This window comes from Nannospalax galili, unplaced genomic scaffold (assembly GCF_000622305.1).
Source record: "Nannospalax galili isolate Female #2095 unplaced genomic scaffold, S.galili_v1.0 scaffold690, whole genome shotgun sequence".
NCBI lineage: Eukaryota > Metazoa > Chordata > Mammalia > Rodentia > Spalacidae > Nannospalax > Nannospalax galili.
The window spans coordinates 3,417,125-3,443,188 of record NW_008329288.1 but is presented as its reverse complement, the minus strand read 5'-3'; the positions used below and the strand labels follow the sequence as shown (position 1 = coordinate 3,443,188).

Here is a 26,064-nt window from a genome sequence, read left to right as displayed (position 1 = left end):
TCATTTGGACCAACTGTATGTCTTAAACACCCAAAAGGAAAGTATAACCAAAAAGTAAGGTGATCAATACATTTTTTTAAGAGTTCAAGGGATTACACTTCTTAGACATTAGGCTTAAGTCCATATAAAAAGTTATTTAGACAATTATTTCTCATTGGTGATTTTGTTCTGAATCAGAAAGTGCTGCTCAGATGTAAGAATTCAAATCTTGGTCGCCAATACTGTAAGTCCCCACCTGTAGCTAAGGGAGACAACCAGCTATTGTTCTAAAATGATGGATAAATTTGTTTTCTCCCCTATCTAAAAGCCTTTGAGAGGGAACTGACACTGATTCTAACCACTCCAACAGCTATCAAAATGCCTGACGGCAAATACTGAATCCTTCACTCTCAAGTCCAGCCTTGGCAGACAAAAGGAAAATTAGGAGGAACCCAGTAGAGGGATGCTCTTAGAAGCTCTTGTCAAGAAATTCCAATGGACTCTCATATGAACGTTTGAAAATTACCCTGTTCTTTTTTCTAGTTCCCTGTCTAGAACTTGTAATGCTAATTACTCTTGCCTTTACTTCTCCTTCACTAGTCAAGGACTTTCTTTTCCCCCTAGAGATAAGAGTTAGGCAATTTGGGAGTCTTTTAGATAGACCCACTGAAGGAGTACCCCAATTGCCTCACCCTGTGTCCCTGTTCATCATGGAAGAAGCCAGAGCGGTCTGCGTCCCTATTCCCTATCCGCAAGCTAGGTAATCTCTTCAGAGGACGGTGTGATAAGAATAGGAGGTAGGAATTGGCTAGGCACTTAGTGTAAAAAAATCCCAAAGAAAAGTAGCCAGTTTCTTGGCTAAAAGTCAAAATGTCCTTGGGCCTCATAGCAACATACTCTGTTCCAAAGGCCAAAAATGTCAAATGTCAAAAGTATTTGGGAGCGCTTATCTAATCCTTAAAAGATTTTAGGGTTACCTCTTCAGAGAGGGGAATGTTAGAGTAGCAAAAAGCCCCAATTAAAAAAAGAAGAAGAAGAAAGTACATGAAGTTATCAGAAAAAAAGTGATGGGGAGATATGGGAGGAGTTGGAGGGGAAGGGAGTGGGCATGGATTTGATCAAAACACCTTATATGCTTATATGCCTGTATGAAACTCTCAATAAACTTTAAAAAATAATTTTTTTAAACTTTAAAAATAATTTTTTTAAACTTTAAAAATTTTTTTAAATAGAAGTACATTGTAGAAGAATAACTGCATGTAGCTTGACCAACAATGGGTACTATGGGTAGACGAGAGAGGAAAAGAGAGAGAGAGAGAGAGAGAGAGAGAGAGAGAGAGAGAGAGAGAGAGAGAGAGAGAGAAGTGGGGTGGTCAGGCTGGTTAGAAGGGTGTTCCAAATACTGGGAAGTGTCAAGAAGACCACTGTTAGCCAAAGACCAGTTTCCTACTGGTAGGAAACTAGTAGTAAGACCAGTAATTAGAGCCATATCAGATTGGGTGGTTGCCAAAGCCACAAATTAATAATATTCATGTAGGCTGAAGGTACACTCAGTGGTAGAACATAAGCTCAGGATACATAAGGCCCTGGGTTCAATCCCAGTATCAATTTTTTAAATGTTCAGGTGAATAAATAATTAAAATCAACAAATGAAACATTATCTTACTGAGAAGGACAAGGAAACATAGTCAAGCATTTGGGAAAGGGACCCTCCCCCCACACCAAACATTGTCCAGTGGTCCCTCCCTCCAGACTACAAAGCAGACAGAAATGTGAGTAAGCCAGCAGCCCAGCCGTGGATCCCTGGCACTTAACAGGAGGAAAAGAAGCCAAGAAATCATGGCTACTGTACCTTTCAAGTTAGAAAGCAATCTAAAGAGGACCAGTATCCAGGACCCAAAGGTTAAATTCTGTCCTAACCCCAACTGTGGTTCCAGGGCCTGATGATGGGCAGACCACCAGCTGACAAATGAGAATTCAGAGTACAGAGCCTTCTTGAAGTTCTCTAAATTCACCTTTAAAACCCATGTGGAAAAAAGCTAAGAGGGACAAACACTGACCAGGCACCCGAGGTGGGTGGATAGTGTAGTGAGAACTCCTGACCACTGCAGCTCTGAACTTCTGCAGAATTCTGTCTTTATTATTTTCAAATTTCCTCCGGTGCCCTCTTTTCATCCAGCCTCCCCCAGCCTAGTAGCTTCAGGTTTGCAAAGACACTCGGGGCTGGATAGCTTTAGTTGTCGACTTGACACACCCGGGTAGAGGGAGCCTCATCTGAGGAACTGCCTCCATTGGACTAGCCTTTGGCCACGTCTGTGGTATATTTTCTTGATTTTTGAATGATGTGGGAGGGCTCATCCCATTATGGGTGGTCCCACCCCTGGGCAGGTTCTGTATTGTATAAGAAAGCAGGCTGAGAATGGGCCAGGGGAGCAAGCCATTAAGCAGCATTCCTCCATGGCCTGTGCTCCAGCTCCTGCCTCCAGGTTCCTGCCTGAGTACCTACTGTGAGCTCCCTGATGAACTGTGACCGGGGAGATGTAAGCCAAATAAACCGTTTCTTCCCCAAGTTGGTAATGGTCAAAGTGTTTTGTCACAGCAATTAAAGGCAGACTAGAACAAACTCCATCTAGGAATTCCTTTACCCTCAAGACTCCCAATTAACCTCTTTAATCAGTAGCCTCAATTTCACAGGAGTGATCCTTGCTGGATAATAGAAAAAAGTAGACTAGCTATATTTAATTCATAGTAATCTACAAACCACCCAATTTAAGCTTTTCAAAGAAGACACTAAACTCTCAGAATGTCAGATTTTAGCACAATGCAACAAAAAGACAGTCAAGGTTTAGAGGAGTATTTTAGAACAATGCTCTTTCAAGAAGCAATCTACAAAGTCCTTCTCTGAGCAAAGATGGTTTCCATGGGAGGAAAATACAAAAGCAGCATCATTTAATGGGGGCTCATTTCCCCTTTGTTGCTTGTCTATCAAACTTGCCTCCAAGCTAATAAATTAATAGCTGCTTATTTTTCCCTCAGAGGTAAGTTTGCCTCCACCCCAACCAAGTACCTGCTTTGTCAATCACATTACAATGACTAGAGAAGGGGCCCTGTGGGAGGGACAAGCCCCGCTTGTCTGCTATTCTCACCTCAAAGATCTTGCTGTCTTGCCTCTGCACCTGGATTTGTTGATCATATGTGAGGTTCAGAAGTCCACTGCTAGCAAAGAATTCTATTTTCTTAGGTAGCGGTCCTTGAAAGGTCAAGTTCTTCTCACCATAAGCCACAGCTCGAGCTCCCAAGTGCAGTCGATAGGCCACAGTCTGTTTATCTCGAGGGTGGATGCTGCACAGTAAAAACAGTGGACAACTTTGGATTTGAGCTTAACAATAACTGCGTGTTTTAAAGGAGAGTACAGAAAGCACACCTGAAGAATATAACAGTAGAGAGCTGGAAAGATGGCTCAGCGGTTAAGAGTACTTGCAGAGGACCCAGGTTCAGTTCCTAGCACCCACAAGGAGGCTAACAACAGTCTGTATGTAACTCCAGTTCCAGGGGATCCAACACCCTCTTCTGACCTCTATGGGCATTGCACAACACAGGTGCACTTGCATACATGCAGGTAATACACTCATACTCATAAAAAATAAAAATAATTTTTAAAAGAATATAAGGATAGCTTGGTGTGGTAGCATGTCTGTAATCCCCAGCACTCCAGAGGCAGAGGCAGAAGATTGCCACAAGTTCAAGGTCAGTCTGGTCTACATAGTAAGACCATTTTAAAAAGCTAAAGAAAAGAAGATGAAGTAGGGAGGAGGAAAAAGAAGAGGAAGAGGAGGAAGAGGAAGAGGAAAAGGAAGAAGACAGGGGGCTAGAGAAATGGCCCAGTGCTTAAGAGTACATACTGTTCTTACAGAGGACCTGAGTTCAGCACCCATGTCAGGAAGCTCACAACCACCTATAACTCTGGCTCCAGGGGATCCAGCACCCTCTTCTGGGCTCCACAGGCACCTGCATGCACATATGCACATACCCACCACATACACACACACACACACACACATGCACACACACAATTTAAATCTTAAAAAGGAGGAGGAGTGGAAGGGGAGGAGAAAAGGAAGAAGGAGAGATATAAGTTGCCTGAAATCTGCATCAGTGACTAGTGATTTTTTAAGAAAAATGGTGAGTAGTAACCAGAGAGATGGAGCTCTGAGGCTTGAGTGGCTTTGGGACCCTTGAAGCAATAGAAGGTTTAGAAGGAAGACAAGGGGGAAGACAGAAAGAGGGAGCAAAAGCATCAGTAAAGCCTAGGACACCTAAAATAAAACTCCATTTTTGACTGCTAAAAGTCATGTTTTAACTGGATCAGTCATTTGAGATGGCCTATGCTTTATTTGTTTCTTCAGTAAATAGTGCCTTTTATAATCTAAACATCACGTATCAGGCCCCAATTCATATTTTAAGTCTGTACCCTACAGCTAGTGTGTGGTAATTATTGGTGCTGATGATAAAAATTCCATCTGCCCAAGTCCATGCTAGAATTCCATGCCCTGCTCTCACTGAAGGCATGAAGGCCATAGGACTTGATCTGGCTGGTGCAGTGTGAGCAGCAGTGACATGTAGCTTCCAGATGAAAGCATACACTTGCCAGTTTAAGACTTTAAGATGATGATGAAAGGAAAATAAACGTGGAGATTTTTTTTTTTTAGTGGTGGTACTAGGATTTAAACCCAGTACCTCAGGCATGCTAAACTAGCACTCTACCACTGAGCCACATCCCAGCCTCTTGGGAGATTCTTGCTCTGTATCTGTGAATAACTAGAATGAACAAAGTCTCTATTGACGTGCTTTGATGGGGTGTGAGCATGAAAAACGTTTTGTTGCATCAAAGCACTGAGGTATCAAGGTGGTCTTGCTCAGTTGGTTGGCTGGTACTTTAGGGAGGGGGGAGTTGGATTTTTAGTTTTTACTTTGGATTACTGCCATATGTCCCAGCATAGATTGATAGATACATAATATGCCTAAGCTCCAGTCTTTAGGCCAATCCATTCCCTCATATGTGAACATCATAGTGAAGGACTATAGGCAAGAACTTGCAGTGGTTAAGCAAAGTTAAAGCCAATCATACCTGCCAAAAGGCGAGTTCCTATCACAGAGATCCATAGTGACAGCCATGAAAGTATTGGGCATCTTCAGGTTGGGGACAAAACCAAAGTCTGCTGTTTGATGCCAACGGATCTGAGGAAATCCATAATCGGACTTGTTCACAGACCAGTATGAAGACAGCTGGAAAAGAAGATACTATCATTTTACTGCATCAGAACCCTGTATGCAAGCTGCTCACTGACACTTTGCTTCATCTTCACAGATTGTCCAAATAGTCAAGTATTTACTCGGTATCTCATTGTCATCTAGGGTCTTTCCAGAGGTAGATGACACAGTCTCCATCAGGCAGATGGCCTTTCACAATGCAGTTTGCCACACCTCTTGTCAAGAGTCTTATTCTTCCCACTCAATCCAGGCTGGTCCTGTGATTTCCAATCAACAGAATGTGGCAGAATTAATGTGTGGCTTCTAAGTCTTTGCCTGGAGGCCTTTGATGGGTTCTCATTCTCCTGAAACTATGTGTTGGCCATGAAGGGGAAAAAAATGCCCTGCTACTCTGCTGAAGAAGTTGTGGAGAGAGGAGTCTTAGAAACTGAAAGATCATGGAGACAACCAGCAATCCCAGATGAGGGGCCAGTCATGTGAACTGATAGGCCAGAGGAGAGTCATTCCAACTTAGCACAGTCTACCCAGCCCTTGGAATTATGAGCAGATAAAACAGCTAGTGTTTAAAGTTACTGCTTTGAGAGAGTTTGTTACAAAGCAGCAGGAACTGATAGATCGATATACACACAGGCTAGGCACTATAGGAAAGCAGAAAAGAACAGCCCTTGTGTGCAGAAGCTGTACCAAAACCCCCAATTCTTCACTCCTTCCCATATCCACACCCTTCTGCCATGTGGCTTTGCAGTTCCTCCCATTAGGAGGAAGAGTATATTTCCAACCCCTTGGTTCTGAGCTCAGCCATGAGGCTTGCTTTGGCTAGTAGATGGAAGCGAGGGTTAGTGTGTCCATGCCTAGGCTAGGCTTCAAGGGGCCTTGCCTGGTTCTACATGTGTTTCTGTAGTTCCATCATCACTAAGGGAAGGACATGGCTGGGCTAGCCCAATGCTCTAATAAAGAATGAGAGCTGTGGGACAGAGTTGCCCATCTAACAAGTCCAGCTGTGCCCCAACTGGAACAGAGCCCCCCTAGAGCCACAGAGATCTAAAAGTGCCCTAAGGAGCCTAGCCAAGAGCACTCAACCCCCAATCTATATGAACTATAACATAAAGGTTATTCAGAGCCCAGGATTTGGAGGTGCCTTGTGACAAAACAGTACCTAGCTGGTACTACTTCTTTATAGCTTTGCTGGAGGGACAGAGCTAAACATAGAAAATAAACACATAAACAGAGTTAATATGTAGCCACATAAAATAGCATGAATTGAATGCTAAATTGGTGGCACAGCAATTTGAGTATACATTTCAAGTAGACAAAGAGTACTATGGCCTCATATTTGGGGCAGAGGAGGGAAAGCACAGAAAATCCGAGAAGCCCTGTAAGCAGGGCTGCTCACACTTCACATGTCAGAACCTGGGAGGGGAGAATGGCTTGAGAGAGAGTGCAGTCTACCTGGACAGGGGATTTGTGATGCAAAGACAAGGTTGGAAAGTTAGCCAGACAAGTATGTGAATACCACTGCACCACAGAGGATGTGATGATCATACAACACTGTGGGTATGCTAAACTGCCTCTGAATGAGCACTGGAAAATGGTCAGCCTTGAATGAATTTCAGTGCAATTGGAGTGCCAATTTGTTATACTAAAAGGACATCTATAAAAGGTAATACAGAAATTATACACAGAAACTGACTACTCAAGAAGCAATTATGATATTTGTTGTCTACTTTAGAACTTGAATATCCACAAGGAAGCATGTGTTCAAGGACTGGACCACAGCCCTGGTGCTACCAAGGAGATGGAAGAACCTTGAAGAGGTGGGGCCTAGAAGAAGTTAAGTCACTGAGAGATTGAATTCAAAATGGATACTAAGATGCCAGTCTTTCTCTTTCTTTCTCTCTCTCTCTCTCTCTCTCTCTCTCTCTCTCTCTCTCTCGCTCTCGCTCTCGCTCTCGCTCTCTCTCTTCCTCCTTCTATCCCCCCTCCCTCCCAGGGGCCATGAGATCAGACCTCCTCTACTACATGGTTCCACCATGATGGCAACAGGGCCAAGGACTAAAACCTCTGGTCAAAACAAGCTTTTCTTCAACTTACACACACACACACACACACACACACACACACACACACACACACCAGATCTATCTAGAGGGATAATAATGGGAATGAGATGTTCAGAAATGAGACAAACTGACATGACCAGGCAACCGAATGGACACAGGGCACAAGAGAAAGGATTAAGTGCAGAGCTTAGAATCTGTAACATTCGAATTATATGCCTGAGATCAAGAAAAACTCACCAAGGACAATTACAATATGTGAGAGAGAATATTGTTTCAGAAAGAGTCCATGAAGGAGCAACAGCTTCTACAGTATCAGTCAGCTCATTCATTCATTCTCTTTTTTTAAATGAATAATTTGTTGAGAATTTCATACAGGCACATAAGGATATAAAGTGTTTTGATCAAATCCATGCCCACTCCCACCCCTCCAACTCCTCTCATATCTCCCCATCACTTTTTTCTGATAACTTCATGTACTCTTTCTTCTTTGATTTATTTTTTTATGGGGCTTTTGGCTACTCTAATATCCCCACCCACCTGAAGAGGTAACCCTAAAATCTTTTAAGGATTATATAAAAGCTCCCAAATATTTTCAACATTTTGGCCTTTGGAACAGAGTATGTTGCTAAGAGGCCCAAGGTCACTGTTAGATTTAGGCAAGAAACTGACTACTTTTTTGTGGGGTCTTTTTACCCTAACTACCTAGCCAATTCCTACCTCCTATTCTTATCACACCATCCTCTGATGGGGTTACCCAAATTGCCAATAAGGAATAGGGATGCAGACCATGCTGGCTTCTTCCATGGTGGTCCTTGAATCATGACTGAGAGATGTGAAGGAGAAGTAAAGGCAAGAGTAGTTAGCATTACAAGTTCTAGACAGGGAACCAGAAAAGAGTCAGAACTGGGCAAATTTCTAACGTTCGCTTCAGAGTCCGTCAGAATTTCTTGACAAGAGATTCCAAAAGCATTCCTCTATTGGGTTCTTCCTCATTTTTCTTTTGTCTGCCAAGGCTGGGCTCAAGAGTGATGGACTCAGGATTTGTTTTCAAGCACTTTGATAGCTGTTGGAGTGGCTAAAATCAGTGTCAGTTCCCTCTCAAAGGCTTTTAGATAGGGGGAGAAAACAAATTTGGCCATCATTTTAGAGCAATAGATGGTTGTCTCCCTTAGCTACTGGCAGAGACTACAATGTCTTACATCTGAGCAGCACTTTCTGGTTAGGAACAAAATCATCAATGAGAAATAACTGTCTAAATAACTTTTTGTACAGACTTAAGCCTAATGTCTGGGAAGTGTTATCCTTTGAACTCTTAAAGAAATAATGCTGATCACTTTATAATCTTTGGTTATACTTTCCTTTTGGGTGTTTAAGACCATACAGTTGGCCCAAATAAATCAATTTATTTTTACACTTAAGGCTATTGAGAATCTGTTCCTCAGAGGTCACATGGGCTTGGGAGGAGCCCCTGGCTCCTTTCTTTTACCAGTTCCATCTATGTGAAGATAAGTCAAAGGTCCTGCTCAACCATGTCATGCTTCACTTGGAAGCATGTCATTCATTCTCTTAACAAATGTTTAGTGAGCACCTAGTTGATTTCAGGTACTAACCTTCACCAAGGAGATGGAGTAGCAAGCAAAACACAAAAACTTTTCCCATGATTACATTCTGGATGTTAGAAATAAAATCCAAGATCCAAGGACCCCATCAACAAAGAACACACGGACAAAGTGCAAAATCACTCAGCAAGGCAGATTTTACTTTGGCAAAAGGTGACCTGCAGGTACACACAGGACATAGGGAGCTTTTATCCCTAACTCAAGAGACCTGTGTTTTTCCCCCATTGGCTGGGGTCCAACCTCACAGCCTTCCAGGTTGGCTAGTTAAAAAGAATTGACAGGAAGGGAAAAGAGCTCCACTGTTCCAGCCATCAGGCTCAAGAATGCATCAGGGCCTTTCCTTAAACAAAAGTCTTAGCTGGGCATGGTGTAATCAAAAGATTAGAATTCCTTGTCATAAACCAAGTTTCAAGTTTTACAGAGTGTGAAAGAAAAGACTACTATCAGGGCTGGAGAGATGCCTCAGCGGTTAAGAACACTGACTGTTCTTGCAGAAGACCCGGGTTCAAATCCCAGCACCCACATGGCAGCTAACTACTGTCTGTAACTCCGGTTCCAGGTGATCCAACAGTCTCTTCCATCCTCCACGGGCATTGTACAACACAGGTACACTTACCTACATGGAGGCAATACATGCATACACATAAAATAAAAATAATAAATAAATAAATTTTTTTTTTACAAAAGACTAGTATCAGCCGTGGCGCACGTGGTGCACGCCTTTTATCCCAGCACTTGGGAGGCAGAGGCAGGCGGATCTCTGTGAGTTCAAGGCCAGCCTGGTCCACATAGTAAGTTCCAGGACAGCTGGGGCTACAGGGAGACCCTGTCTCAAAAAGACCAAAAAAAAAAAGACTAATATCTACTGTTTCTTACAGAGGGAAGAAAACAAACATGATAAGGTAAATGTGATAAGATAATTCACTTGATCACCAAGAAAGTGATACCTACAGTGGAAAAATACATAATAAATATATAAAGTGCATATATATAATGTAAATATGTAAATATAAAATATATAATAAGGAAAGACAGAGTCTAAGACTGAACAGAGACTACAAAGTAAGAGAGCAAACTATGTGGCTAGCCAGGCATGGTAGGCAGAATTCTACGATGACCTACTCTAGTCCACATCCTTAAACACCTTGTGTGGTGGGGACCTGCAACTTGCTTCTAACCTACAGCCTGTGGCAAAGGTAATGGGATTTATTCCCATGATTATACTCTGTCACATGGCAAAGAAGGGATTTTGCACATGTAATGTCCCTATCAGTAGATTTCAGGATCACCAACAGGGAGGGAATCCTGATGAGCCTGACCTAGTCATGGGGGCCCTTTCAAAGAAGATCTAGGAATCAGAGAGTGGCCCCCCACTGGCCTTCAGGAAGCAAACTGCTACAAGTCCTACAGCTTCAAAAAAATTAATTATGCCAACAAATCATGTGAGCCTGGAAGAGAACTCCAAGTCTCAGAGGAGACCCCAGTTCTGCCTGACACCATCATTGCAGCCCCAAGCAGAGGGTTCAGCTAAGTCATTTGTGCCCAGGCTCCACACCCACAGGAACTGTGAGGTAATAAATAAATATATGGTACATGGTTTTAAGCTGATAAATATAGTCATTTGTTATGCAACAATAGAAAATTAATAGAGTAGGCAGGAAAAGAAGAAAATGTCAGGAATTAAGACCGAAGGATGGCAAATGTCCTTAAGGAAAAATCAGGCAGCTGATATGGCTGAAATGGAACAGGTGGAGAGCAACAGGAAGGGAGGTCAGGGAGTGATGGGAACAGAGCACACATGTCCTTGTTGACCTCAGTCAAAGGTGGGATGGGGGAAGTAAGCACCAGAATCCCGACAGATGAGCTGAGAATATCTGAAAGATATTCTAGGTAGAGGCAAGAATGAAGGTGATAGTAGGGAGACAATAAGTCAATGGCGGGTCTTTCTGTATAATGAGTAACAGGATTAACTACTTCACACTGAACATTGATATGCCTGGGAAGAACAGACCCCCAGAAAATGCTATACCTGTTCCTAGTACTAAGAATGAAGGCTGTTGAAAACTCAGCCATAAAGATGACATCTCTACCTACCCTCAAGGGTCAGGGAACATTAAGGAAGGGGGAAAATGAATGTAAGACACAGAGGAAGGTGGAGAGAGTATGAACCACTAACTTCTGGACATGGTATGGCTGCTGCACTCTTGAACTCAGAGCAGCTGCGATTACCTGCACAAGACTGGGACTTTCAACACTGAGTCATGGGAGGGGGAGGGGCTCATGAGGCCCCCACTCTCCCTGAGGATTTCTATGCAGTTAATGGATGATGAGAGAGAAACAGACATTTTCTACTTGTGAGGTACTCATGCGCCTATAAACAAACTCACCCATGCTCCTGTGAAGAACCCTAATGAAACTCATGGGTCACACACATACCAATACATGAAAGTAGAGGGGGCTAGTCAGGAAGAGGAGAGGGATGGTCAGGAGTAGGAGGGAAACAAGAGAGGGTAATAGGATGACTATGATAGAGGCATCATGTACATGTGTAAACATGTCATTATGAAACCCACTGTTATGTACAATTAACATATGCTAATAAAAACATTAAATAAAAAGAAAGAAAAGTGCTTTACCATTATTGTGGCACATATGTTCATGCTATTTCTTTCTTTCTTACTTTTCTAGTATTTACACCACCCTGTTCTTTTATTTAGATAGTATCTTATTCTTAGCTCTAGTTCCAGCCAACGAAAGACATCAACCCACTCTCTCTTACAAACTATGATCTAACAATAAGTCAGACCACTGGGGGACAGTCTGGGCCAGCACCCAAATTGTCTTTTGACTCTATTTCAAAATGTCTGACCCCATCAGAGGAGATATATTCTACACAGACTGTTCTACTCAGTCTTATTAGTCACACAGCCCAGAAATAACTGACATCATCCCTACAAACATGGCCAGATGAAGCTTTGAGGATGTTTTCTGTTTCCTGAGTGAATCCAGAAAGACTAGTACGACATCATGAGGAAAACACAGAAGATACAATCGTGCCAAAGAGCCCTGGCTATGACAGAACTAAGGGAACATCTCAGTTCTTGTTAAAAGTCTGCTGTGCAAATCTGCTTTAGCTTCACATCAGAATCTCATTTAAAAAAAAAATTAAAAAGGTTCAGAGCTGAGAAGATAGTTCAGTTGATAAAGAGCTTGTACAGGAAGCTAGATCACCAGAACACACAATCCCAGCACAGGGGAGGCAGAGACAGGCAGATCCCTGACACTCACGGGCCAGCCAGGCTGACATGACATACCTGGTGAGGACAGGGCCTAAGGAATGATGCTTGAAGTTGTCCGTCCTTCTGACCTCCATGCACATACATGCACACAAACACACGTGCACCCACACCCACACCCACATACACACACAGAAAGAATATAAGGCTCCAATGAGTCACTCAGCTTCTTCCATACAACATGTAACAACTGAAAATGGAATCATGTTCACCAGTCAGTGTCCTGATGAGAACCAAACAAGGCACCGGAAGGGCCTAGGGGAAGCACTAGCCAGAAGCGCAGCAAGGAGGCCAGCTACCAGCAGCCCCTCCAGCCTTCAAAATGGAAGGCTGCTGAGAATCCCTGCAAGGGTCTACTCTATTTCACTGACAGCACTGCTGCACATGAGCCACTTGGGGGCACCAGCACACTCCACACCCAAGTGAGGTGCTTGTTTGTCCTAGTCAGAAACATACAGAGAGAGGAGCATGGTTCAGTCTCCCGTGGTGCTTCTTACAAATACCAAGGCTAATGAGGACAGTTTTCAGTCCGTTCCTCTAAGCTCCCTTTAAAAACATGTACCCCTAAGGACTCTAGTCCCTTCTTCTCTTCCTTCTCTTGTGCTTCTGGTCACCTCTCTACCAACAGCTCCTCAACACCCAACCAGCCCTGGTCTCTCCACAGAGCTATTGTAACCATTACTTGAAACTCCATATTTCTCCAAAGCCACCTCATCTTTCCCAGCAGGACAGCTATCCCTCCAGATGCTCTCTCTTCTCTCAATAATAAATGCTACCATTATGTGGCATGTGCCAATCTTTACATGGATGAAAGTCATGTAATAACTAAAATAAGAAAGTTGTTAGTGGTTTGTTCACAATCATAGTGCTCAAGGAGTTCTGCAGCTGTAGTTTGAATTCCAGTGTCTAACTCCAGACCTAGGTCCTGAACCACTAAATAAAGCTGGAGGTGAGGGACTCTACAAACTGTAAGGCCTAAGAGAAAAGAGGAGATGCCATGCTTACAAGTATCCAGAGCATAGTTTTCATGTGAATTAGATAAAGTCACCTTCAAATCACTAAGTATACATACTGAAAAAAAGAAACACAGCAACTGCTATTTTGAACTTAATGAACAGAATAATCTTATTTCAAAGTCAAAGCAAATATAAAAAAGAAGAAAGAAAATAATCATAAAAACAGGTTATGTAAAAGAAAGCCATTTTTTAAAAAAACTAAAAAATGGGGTATAGTGGCTAAGGAAATTTGCTACAAGAAAAATAGTATGCCGCTGTTTATAGAAGCAAAATATTGGAAACAGCCCAGTAACCATCTATTAAGAACTCATAAAATACATTACAATGCAATCATGTTTCCAAATATTCTGTAATCAGTACAAATTGTGTTGAGGAATAGTATTTGTTGGCATGAAAAATGTTTACAATATGGCATTAAGAGAAAATGCAAATATACACAAGTAGAAAGGTCTGCTTTTTTCTAGAATTCTCGGTGGTTTTAGCTTTGGTGGTGGTGGAGGAATTTTTTTTTTTTTTTTGGTTGGTTGGTTGGTTTGATTTAGTTTGCTTTGGAATAGAGGGGTTTCCCTTCTGTTTTGTTTTGGCTTATCTTTTAATTTTTTTTCAGTGAGCCTTCAGTGGTTTCTATAGTAAGAAATATTAGTTGTTGGGGGCTGAAGAGATGGCTCAGCGGTTAAGAACACTGACTGTTCTTGCAGAAGACCAGCGTTCAAATCCCAGCACCCACATGGCAGCTAACAACTGTCCGTAACTCCAGTTCCAGGGGATCTGACAGCCTCTCTGTCCTCCGCAGGCATTGCACGACATGGGTGTGCTTACCTACATGCAGGCAATAAATGCATACACAAAAAATAATAAAATATTTTTAGAAAGAAATATTAGTTGTTTATTAACATTTAGGAAGACTTAATATGCTCATCAGTGAATTCACATGAATTAATGAATTAATATAGAGTTCTGGACTAGCATACTATGAAGACAACAATCGGAATATAAATTCCTGGACCGAGATCTAGATAGCACAACCTCTACCCGTGGCTCATAAGCCTCCTTCCTCTGAACACCTACCTGGACAAATCCAAATGGAAAGAAACGCTCTGTCTGCCCCTGGGAGCCATGGTGGAAGGTCTCGCGCCAGTCTTCAATGAGTGCAGGGAACGTGCAATTATAAAGGTCCCTGTTATAATCCGCATTGGACTCCCCTAAAAATCGCCAAAGTTGCAAGAGGAGTTAGTGTGGATTTCAAAAATGGCCTAAATTCTTCTTCTCTCCCATCCATACAGTGAGGGAATGGCCTTCTCCCTCTCAGGACCGGCCTCCTGACTCCCTGTGGCCAGAGGCATCAGCAAGCATGATGCAAGCAGAAGCTTCCAAAGAGCCCCAGCTTTGGGCTTGGTTCTCTCTTGATGCTCCTGGAATCTTTGAGACCACAAGTAAATAAAAAAATGAATCTAAGGCAATTTGTTAAAGGAAGAAAGGCCACCTGAGAACCATGATATTGATGGCCCTCAGTTAATAGACACAAGAGGCAGGCCAGACTAGGTCCTCCAGCCACCAGATAACCTGGAAGGTGGACAAAGACAGATAAGAGATCCTGGCTGAAACTAGCCGAAGCAGCCCAGATAGAAGAGCAGCCCTGTTAACCCAGAGTTATAAATAAAGTTATAAACTCATTGGGTTTGGAAGACATTGACTCCTTAGGATACTCTGTTATACAGCCAAAGCTAACTAACACAACAGAGGAAAGGTAAGCAGAGTACTCACCCTGGTACCACACCACCCCTTTCAGAGTCATATTATGCAGTGGATGGATCATGGCATTCCAGAGAACACAATCCTCTTTGGGACCAATTACAAAATACTTTGAAATGGACCTGAAATCAACAAAGTGTACAAGGCTCACCAGATCACATGATGGTCAGTCTGACCACATTCACTTGGACAAACTTCAGATGAAAGTGACACAGAGGTAAACCAGTCCAATCCATTTCACTTGAAAACATGTAAACAGTCTTGGAATTTCACCTCCAGGTCATTCTGAGGGTAAGTGTACCAGTCAGTTCCCTACAAGTCCACAGTGAGCCGTGCCAGTTTCCAGAAAAGGTCATTAAAGCCAGCAGAAAGAATGATTTAGAGGCAATAAATTCTGCTATTCAGTGGACAGACACTAGGGTCGGTTTAAACACTGTGCTTTTATGAGCAATGCCATGATTATCTTCTGTATAGCAAAACCATTGCATCTGTGCTTGATTCTTTCTGTAAGATAAATTCCCAGCAATGACATTAATGAGTCAAAAAATAAAATTGTTTTTTTAACTTTAGATATGGTCCCAAATTTCTCTGTGAAACACATTATGAATTCATCTTTGCAGTAGCTGTATATGAGAATTCCCACTATTCCATACATTTGGCATTTTCCCACCTACTCCTCGGGGGTCTGAAGGCCCTAGTTTTAAAGTCCCACCAAATGCTAGGTGTGACTCTCCCTCCTTACTGTACTGGAGGCCGTTCTTTTTTGTCCAAAGTTAATGTCTTCATCCCCTGACAGGCAAGCCTTTACCCAAACCATACCAAAAGCAAAGTCCCTCTTCCACCCAGAAGTTTTCCCAGAGTGAATGAGAAGGTACTCATGAAAGCCAGACACATACTGTTCATCACCATTTGTACATCAGTATTGGGACTTTTAGTAGTTCTTTCTTTCCCACCCCATAAATTCTTCCCATCCAGCTTTTCCTAAATGGGCTTTCATACTGAGCACACTAAGAGATTTTTGAGTACACATTTATACATTTGTTCTTTCTGTCTAGCTGTTTATTGTTCAGGCAAGAGAGTACAGTGGTTAGGAGCCCACTAGACTAGGCCTTACTAGCCCTGTTACCTACTCTCTCTGGGACTCAGTGTCTGAACTAGAACATTGAGGGAGGTGTTGAGAGAACTAGGTAAATGTGATGAGCTTAAAACTGCATGCTGTCAGCAAGGACTAGCGATTACTGTTACTAGCCAAATGATCATAATTCCCTCTTGACATGTTCCCAGATGATTGCAGTGTTCATGACAGTGAAAATAGCACTTTACCTGCACACAAATAAACTCCATACGTTTACTACACATTTAGACATTTGGCATACACTTACCCCCTAAAAGGAGGCCCCTTTCTCTTGGACTCACTCCTCATGGGATTTCTCAGAGGCTGAGGAATGCTTTTATTATGGAAATGGAAAGCTTTTGCCATGTGCTGGTAATTAAGAACTTGGCAGCAGGGAAATCTCTGTAAGAGACAAGAGACAGGTATGGGGGAGGTTGCCCAGGATGGAAGTCTGTTTTCCAAAGTTTTCACATTCCTGTAACCTTTCCAGCCATATGTTATCTTGCTTAATTATCACATGTACCTTTTTACTTAACTGTCACCTATATGCCATTTTGCCTTTTGTTCCCCACACATGAGTATAAAAACCCTCCAAAACTTGAAAACGGGTCTGACTCTTGTTTTGTGGGTCAATCCCACTAGCGTCAAATTAAAACTTCCTTTCCTCACCTGACTTTGGCTATTGGTCTCTGATTTTTCCGTAACACTTTCTTTCCTTGTTTTAGGGACTCCACAGGCTTTCAGTGACCTTCTAGATGACCAGGCTTCAATAGGTGTCCCACCCCAGCTGGAGGAGACCAGCCCAATGGGATATTGCAGGGTATCGTACAGGTAACGCCCGAAGAGCCAGCACACTGCTGACATGTAAGTAAAGTTTCCATGGCCTAAGTTTTCTGTTCAGAGAAACGGTTAAAGAGGAGTCAGGAAAAATAAACAAATACAAACTGCAGCTATCAGTTCAGTCAAGGTAGCACGGTAGGCATAAACCAGCCCTTGTGTTCCTTACTGAGGTGCAAAAGCTGAGATAAGAGGTGATGACAAGATACAGCACCAAGATCAAGCATCTCTTTCAAACCTTCCCTAAGGAGAATCTTTCCACAGGGCAGAACTATGGCCCTAGCAGCAGTTTCATCTACTCTCTCTTCAGTTTGTTTGTTATTTCAGTTGCTCTAAATGCTTGTTTCCATAATGAACAAATAGCACTCTGGACCCAGCAAGGAGACAAATGGAAACAATTGTGTTCTCCTTTTGAGTATAAATAATTCGTTTACATAACCAGGAAGCCAGAACTCTAACCAGGCAAGCAGGTCTCTCCACACTACCAGCCCTTCAGGCACCAAGATCTTAGTTAGGTAGTGGTATAAAAGCCTTCAGGTTCCTCTTCCACCTTTTACCTGCCTTTCTCTTGCCTGGTTACTCATTTAAGGCAAGCAAGCAGTAGGTAAAGATGAAATGTATATTTTTCTGTGTGATTTTATACCCAATTCTATAGTAATGAGGACACAGAGACATGAAAAGTCCTGCAAAAAGGCAAAGCAATGGAAGCCACAACCAGTGATCTGTTAGCAGTCTAACTCACTTGCCCATATAGCCCAGAATCCTGCACAGGCCAGATTCCACATTAGAGAAGAGATGAGGAAGAGGAAGCAAGCATACACACGCAGCTAGCAGGATCAATTCGACCCAGTGCTTATTGAAGGTCTACTATATTATGAATCACTGGCATGGTGCTATAAGTGGCCCAAACCCAAAAGTTGAGAATTCAGAGAAAATCAAATCAATTTCAGATGAATTAAAATTAATTGAGCACTTACTGTCAAGAACTACACAGTGACTGAGATACAGTAATTAAAGAGATACAGAGACAGAACCTCTCCTCATAAGTCTTAGAGCTTACCAAATCAGACAATTACCTGAATAAAATAAATGACAAAATACAGTGTCTCAAGAGGTTAAAAACAAGTTTTAGGCAGAATTAACAACAATGAAAAAGCATTAGGTGAAATGAAGATCCTAAAAATATAGACTGACTTTCACCCTCTCTGCACAGATCAATCACTGTACTTCCCAGTGCGTCCCGCTTTCTCGCTCCACACACTACTAACTGCCTGAAGGCAGGGACTTCATCTTGTTCACATCTGTATCGCTAATATCTAGGATATAAACACAGTCAGCAAATGTATTTGCTAGTGTTAGGTGGCTGTGGGCAGCTGGTTTAAGGTGGATCCACGGAGGGGTAGGTAGAGGGAAAAGCACAAGAAGGGAGAAAGGAGATGAGGAGGCCGTAAGGATAGGCAGGAGTTTATTTATTTATTTGTATGTGTATTGTGTATATGTGTACACATGTGTATACGTGTGTGTGTACAGATGTGCAAGCGTGTGTGTACACGTGTGGAGGCCAGAGGTCAACATCAAGTATCTTCCTCAGTCACTTTCTACCTTATTTTTGAGCCTGAAGCTCACTGACTCAGCTACACTAGTCAGCCATCAAGCTCCAGGGATCTGACTGTCTCTGTATCACAGGTGATGGATTACAGACCTGCACCACAAACACCCAGCTTTTTAGGTGCTGGGGATCTGAACTCAGGTCCTCCTGCTTACATAGTAAGCATTTTACCAACTGAGCAATCTGTGACCCAGATAGGAGTCTAAAAGGAAGAGCTGGCATTCTCTGCAGAAGAAAAAAATGTGTACCTAGGGCACATCGGAGAGGAAAGATTCTAAGAGTATTTGACTGGAGCAAAGACCACAAAAGGAGACTAGAAGAAGGCAATGCTAGAGGGGAGGTCTGCATATAAGAAGATATGAAGCACTACAAGAACAAACCCACACCTTAGTCCCGGGCATCTGAGATTATGTTATTTGTATGTCTGAAAGATGTTGGTAACGAGGTACGGAGCTGGAGATAGGGAGAGTATCCTGGATCATCAAGTGGTCCAAGCTAACTACACAGGTGCTTAAATCAGATAATACTTTCTAGGATACAGTCAGAGCAATGTGACAACAGAGAAAGAAACAGGAGATTCTAAACACGAGAGATATGACCTACTATGCTCTTCCCCTCTAAGACCTGCACTGTTTCCTTCAGGTTACTACTGGGATGTCACCTTGCTCAGCTGTCCTTCTTGGCACTCTAAATTGCAAACTTTACTCCAATCCAACCTTCGCTATCACCTCCCTCTCTGATGTACTCATTTGTTTACTCTTGCCTCATTAGCACACACCATCTTACCTGCCCTATGATAGCCAAATTTATTTTCCTGGGTTCAAAGACAAAAAGAAAATTCAGATAACAAGATGTTATATATTATCCAAACCTGATTCCCGTGCTTAGGAGAATGTAAGCAACAGTCCTTTTAGCAAAAGATTTGTCAAAAACTTCACATGAATCCATTCCATTCTGGAATACTCTTATCAGCAGAATTCGAATATGGTAAGACTAGATTGTGTCAGATACTTGGCAATTATTTTCTTTTTGTTTATTTACTGGTGTCCCAGACAGTGTCATTTGTCAATCTGACATACCTGGGAATAGGAAACTTCAGTTGGGGAATTTCCTCTATTGGATTGGCCTATGTCTGTGAGGCATTTTCTTGATTGTGGAGTGATATGGGAGGGCACAACCCACTGTGGGTAGTGCCACCCCTGGACAAGTGGTCCTGGGTTGTATAAGAAAACATGTTGAAGGGATGAAGAGAAGGCTCAGCAGTTAAGAACACTGACTGTAAAAACAAAAACAAAAAAGAACACTGGCTGCTCTTGCAGAGGACCCAGGTTGGGTGCCTAGCGCCCTCATGGCAACTCACAGTTGCCTGTAACTCCAGTTCCAAGGGATCTGATGCCCTCTTCTGGCCTCCACAGGCACTGTGCACACATGGTACTCTTAATACAAGCAGACAAAACGTTCATACAAATAAAATAAAAATAAATAAAATATACTTTGAAAGGAAGGAAGGAAAGGAGGGAGGGAGGGAGGGAGGGAGGGAGGGGAATAAGCCAGTAAGCAGCATTTCTCTGTGCTCTAATCTTCAGTTCCTGCCTCCAGGCTTCTACCCTGAGCTCCTGCCATGGCTTACAGACCTCCATGATGAACTGTAAGCAATGAGGTAAAAATAAGCCTTTTCCTCCCTAATTTTCTTTTGATCAGTGGTTTATCACAGCAATAGAAGTAACTAGGACACTGTGTGCAGGATGGGGTTCGGGGGTATGTATATGTGTTTAAGTCAGAGGACAACTAGTGAGAGTCAGTTCTCCTTTTCCACCATGTTGGTCCCAGGGATCAAACTCAGGCCATCAGACTTGGTGGCAAGGGCCTTTACCCACTGAGTCATCTCTCTGGCCCCTAGCATCAGGCATCTAGTATGCAACTTACTAATTACTCACCTCCCATATTCTCTCACACTAGGCTCTAAGCACACGTGGTTAGGTGTTTTTGCCTATTATATCCCTACTATGTCCCTAGTACCTAAAACAGTGTCTAGCACATAATGGGAACTCTGATATATGTTGAGTACACTAATACTTGAAAAGGCAGGAGCATCTAAAATCAAAGAACTAAAGCACATACAGGTGAAAAACGAAAGAGCCTAAGAACAGAGCCCAGGAATGTTTGAAAGGAAGGATTGAAGAAGCAGAGAACAGGGAGGGAGATGACAGAGGAGACCATGAAGGAAAAGTACCACACAACTAGCAGGAGCATACAGTTGCTAAGGGTGGTCAGCAGCGTTGAGGGCAGCCGAGGTCCACGAGTTCATAATGAGCAGGAGAGTAGCAACCTTGAGGTGTATAAACTATTGAGGTAGAAGCAGAGTTTACTAAAGAGTGAACCATGCTGGGGCAGTGAACAAGACATTCTAGAGAGGAGAACGAAGCAAAGGAGAGAGATGGAGCTCCAGGAGTGGGCGTTTGCTGTGTTTGGCTTTGTCTTATCTTGTGAACAGCTACTCCTGTGGTCAGGACTATGTGTCTACCTTAGGTACTGCTGTGTCCTTAGGAGAGCACAGAGCCTGACACAGAAGAAGCAGAGGCATGAAATCAAGATTGCGTGTTGAATGGAGGGAAAGGGAAGAACAGAGACTGAGGGTAAAAGAAGACCCTGGAAGAAGTCATATCCAAGTTCACGCTGAAAAGGCACCAGTCAGTTGTCTTTAGAGCAGCAACAGAGCAGGAGAGAGAGGAAAATACAGAGGGTAATAGCAACGGAGAAAGACGCTGGCCCGCTTCACACAGAGCAGCCCCAATGTAGCCAGTGAAGTGGAGGGAAAGTCATTTCCTCAATGCAAGGGGGGAAGGTTCATGGTGGAGTCTCGAGAAGAAACATGAAATAGTGGCCATCAGGAATGCAGTGGGGAGCCAATAAGGAAAAAAGGACAGCACATTAATAATAAAGAGCCTAAAGGAACCAATGGGGCTTCTAGATTCCACTTAGAGCAGCAGCCCATTCCCTACGAGACACACACACTGAAGCACTCCATACCTGGAGTGGGCTTGGACCACGACAAGTCAACTTTGCTAAGGTCCTCCAGCTCCTCCTCTGCATAATTGAGAGAGACAGAGAAGATGCGGACAGACTGGTAGGCAGAAGTGTCAGACAACTCCTGTGTGGCATTAAAGACCTAGAAGAGAAATCAGAAGGTCATTTAACTTAGTAGATGGCAAACCGGCCTGCAAATTCTTAGTAAACAAGTCTTCCAACCCACTGAGCTCCTTCTGAGACTTTGATATACTGAGATCAAATGAATTACCAAAATCAGTAATGAACTGAACTAAAACACCTTGATCTACTCTGACCAACAGAGACCATGAGGAATTATGTTCCCAAAGAAGGTTCAAGTACAATGAAACCTATGACTTTCTGCAACAGGTCCATATTTGACAAGAGGGCCTGTGTACTGAGGTTAAAGAACACTATCAATTAGATCAACATAATATCTTTTTTAATATCATTATATTAACTTTTCATGGTGCTAGGGATGGAACCCAGGACCATGCGCATACAAGGTAAGCCCTCTATCATTAAGCTACGTTTCCAGTCTGTAGATTACTATAATATCTTAAAACTAAAAAATTTGTTCTTCTGGTAACTGACATTTGTTAACACAGCTTTGGGATTAAAATCTTTTCGTGTTATTTTTTTAAGACAAGATCTCACTATGTAGCCCTGGCTGCCTGGAACTCACTATACAGACCAGGCTGGCCTCGAACTCACAGAGATCCACCTGCCTCTACCTCCTGAGTGCTGGGAATAAAGGTGTGCGTCATTTTAAAATGGTGTTTAGAGAATGTCCGTGGGCCTGGAGAGATGGCTCAGCAGTTAAGAGCACTGGCTGCTCTTACAGCAGACTGGGGTTCGGTTCCGAGCACCCACATGGCAGCCAATACCCATCCGTTAACTACAATTCTAGGGGATCTAATGGCCTCTTCTGACCTTCAAGGGCACTGTGCAATATGGGTGCACTTACATACATGCAGGCAAAACATTCATACACATAAAAATAAATATTTTGTTTAAAAAAAGAGAATATCTATGGAGACCAAAAAAAATAAAAAATAAAAAAATAAGCCTTGACTTCATACCATATGAAAAATACATTACAAAGAAACACACCTCAGAAATGACCGCAGAAATGAAGTTTTCAATGTTTATATTCTCACAGCTCTCTGGGTTTGGCAAGTTGCCAAGGAAAAAAATGGGAAAAGAGATAATCTGCAGATGCCATTTAGGGTAAGACTCAGGACAGTCCCAAGGAAGCAAACAAAGGGGAAGGTCTGTCCACAGATATATATTTTCTCAAGCCACTTTATGAACCCTCATCTGCCACCAAGAGAATGACAGAGTGTCTCAGGGCTGTTCTGTGCCCCACGTTGAGTAATTCATCCCTTGGTTCTATTAAGCCTTATTCCTTTCCGAGTTTAGGCACAAGGACTGTTTCTCTTAATCCTGGCCTTTTAAGGGTTTTCCCCCTTTATTTTAAAAAGAATAGACTAGCAATATCTTGGTTTGCTTTTTTATTTGTATGCATGTTTTCTCTTGAGTCCTCTCCAGCCCCCAGAGCTAGTTCAGCTTCTCCCAAAACAAAGGGCCCAGAAGATCATCAGGAAGCGCAGTTACCCTTCCCTGCAGGGGACAGGCTCTCCAGCTGAGTCCGGCTACCACATCGAAGGTGCAGGAGGCCAGGGCACTTTCCATTGGCCTCCAGCCACAGAGAGGGCAGCTGGCTTGCTTTTTCTCCCACCCACATCAGAGAACACAGCTGGCGCTCCAGCCCACAGTGGAAGAAGAGAAAGAATAAAGCATCCAAGGTGCCCCCACAGAGCATTTCACTGAAATACACTGCCCCTTGAATCGCCTTTGACTTGGCCAAAGTGCCTGCTGCAGCCAAGCACATGGTCAGATGCAAATGAAATTGCTCTTTGGTCACTATGGGAGCCCACAGCCTGAAGTGCCCCCTGGGCGGCAGGAGCTCCAGCATGGCAAGGTTACTGGTGTCTCCACATTCAGGACAAAAATTACATGTGGTCTCAGGAAAAGTCCATTGGAAATCCTGATCTGTTCCTTCAGGATCTTACCTGGCAGGTTTAATGTAAAATAGATGACAAAGAATAAGAACAGGCTCGTGCACTCACAGTGTGCTCTGGCAGGGAAATTATTTTCCAGCAGTAAGTACCTGTAAAAAGTCACCTCCCTTGAAATGCAGTTCTGCACTAGGCACGAAGCATCGTGTGTTGTTTCCATGGAAACAGTGGGTGAAGCTGCTTTCATTCCCTCCACCCACACTAGCTTCCGCATTGCTTGGGAACGCAAGCAGCTTGTGGCATTGAGGTACCAGCTTGGGAGGCAAGGTGGGAGAGCATGCTACTTGTCTCTCAGCCCTGTTGCTAATGCTGCCTGGGTACTGCCAGGCCAGTCAAGTCAGGGTGGCTGGCATTCTCCTGTATTGTTACCAGCACATGGAACTGGATCCAAAACATTAGCTGGAAGGCTTCCATCGTTACTCACATTTGCCAGAACTTGAAACCCACAATGTTAACAAAAACTGGGGGTGGGCAGAATTCCTGCTGTACCTGATGACTATGATGTCTGAAATTGGAACCCTTTCCCAATATCACTGTCTTTTGATGGAAGCATTTCCTCTGGGATATTGACAGCAAACTAAGGAATAAAGAGATTTCAGGAAGATTTTCATTTAAATGACACTTGGTTTCCCTGCTGATGAAAGGGAAGCCTTACTCCATCTGCTAAGATCAGATTTCATCTCATCAAACACCTCAGTGTAATTATTTCTCTACCAAGTATTTAAATGAGAATGTAAATGAATAGCAAGGTATTTGAAGTCATTAATGCTGCCTGGGCTGAGGGAGAGCACTGCTGTCTCTCAAGGGACCAGACCATTCGCCATCAAAGCAGCTGCTCACCAGTGTTCATTTTGTAACCTTTATACCACATTCTTGAATTAATGAAGACACATCAAGAATCTATTTCCTTGGAGAATCTTATCATAAGGTCTGCAAAGAGAGCAAGAAGTGTGTGTGTGTATGTATGTGTGTGTGTGTGTGTGTGTGCATGTGTATGAATGTACAGGTGGATGTGAACATGTGTGTATGCCCACATAGACACACATGTGTGTGTGTGTGTGTGTGTGTGTGTGTATGAATGTACAGGTGGATGTGAACATGTGTATGCCCACATGGACACACAATGTGAACACAGACACTCAGTAATTAGTGCCAAAGGATTTGGAGTCTCTGTAAGTTGTTTTATCCTCTACTACGGTATATTACAGCAGTCCTACAGTTGAGGTAATAGCTATAAATAACCTGCTACCATACTTCTTAGGAGCCTGTTATTGGAATGTGGTACCCAACCATCTCTTCTGTATTAATTTCTCTACATGTAAAATAAGAATGAGAGGAATGCCAAGGCACTGAAAGTTGGGGTTCCTAACTGACATTGGCCATCTTTTCCTGAGCCTCACTAGAAATATCCAAGTCTTAAGACCCACCCTGACTTAGGAGGCGACAGATGAACATTTAGACTTTTCTCCATTTATAAACATCTCACTCAGTGTTATAAATAACATTCAATTTTAAAATTCCACTTTACCCTAACAACAAGATGGGCATACAATCTGCCATTTCCTTCTTTGAATGTGAAGAGTGGTAGGTTCTAGTGAGAACCTTACCTCCTCAGAAAAGTCACAAGAAAGGAGGAAAGGAAAAAGATAGACGCTGTGCGTGTGTGCTTCTGTGTGCTGGGAATCTGTGCAGGGAAAGGAGCAAGAGCAATAAAGGAGGAGCTGTGTGATGCACCCTTCTGATCAAAAAATAAGGTTCTGCAAACTGTAGAAGACTCGAAGAGGCTTTTGGTACGATAAACACCTAAAATGCTGTCTTGCAAACTAAGTGCATCATTAAGGGAGAAAAAAGAAAAAAAATAACACATATGTTCCAGGCAGAATCTTGTTTCTGTTCCCTTACATATCAGAGTTCTTAACCCTGGCTTAATACAGAGCATGCTTAAGAGTAAATTTCAGGCAGAAAGAATGTGTTTACTCTTAACAATCAGGCTCTGATTTAGCTTGACAGAAAATGGGATGGGATCCCTTGGCATAAACCGCTATTGAGAAAGTTACTCTATAGATACAAACAGATCTGGTCCATGTCTTTCTGTACAAACACAGAGCTACAATTAAAACATTAAGGAAAGTACTGTTTTCCTTAACAAGTTAACAATTCCACTTCTGCACAAAACCACACTTTCTACTGGGATAAAACCTCACATCTGTGTCCATTCATGTATGCTAACAGAATGCAGGTCAAGTTTAGCTTAATAAGCATTTCAATTCAAAATGCTTCATATATTTAAGGGCGGAAAGAAGGAAGGAAGGGGGGGAGGGGAAGAGAGGGAGAAGGAAGGAAGGCAGGAATGAAAGAAGGGAGAAAGGGGGAGGGGAGGGA

The 26,064-nt window shown here is 42.8% G+C and overlaps 1 protein-coding gene across 3 annotated transcripts in view; it reads right to left on the bottom strand.

The window, feature by feature from the left end:
• Siae (sialic acid acetylesterase) overlaps nt 1–26,064 on the bottom strand; it is a 50,107-nt gene that overhangs the window by 9,545 nt on the left and 14,498 nt on the right. For all 3 annotated transcript variants that reach the window (XM_017798676.2, XM_029564568.1, XM_008835117.3), the window contains exons 4-10: nt 21,584–21,722; nt 16,777–17,000; nt 16,376–16,509; nt 15,006–15,115; nt 14,310–14,443; nt 5,108–5,265; nt 3,126–3,321 (exon numbers count right to left, since the gene is read on the bottom strand). In XM_017798676.2, coding sequence (XP_017654165.1) covers nt 3,126–3,321; nt 5,108–5,265; nt 14,310–14,443; nt 15,006–15,115; nt 16,376–16,509; nt 16,777–17,000; nt 21,584–21,722 — 1,095 coding nt within the window. The remainder of the gene's footprint in view (nt 1–3,125; nt 3,322–5,107; nt 5,266–14,309; nt 14,444–15,005; nt 15,116–16,375; nt 16,510–16,776; nt 17,001–21,583; nt 21,723–26,064) is intronic.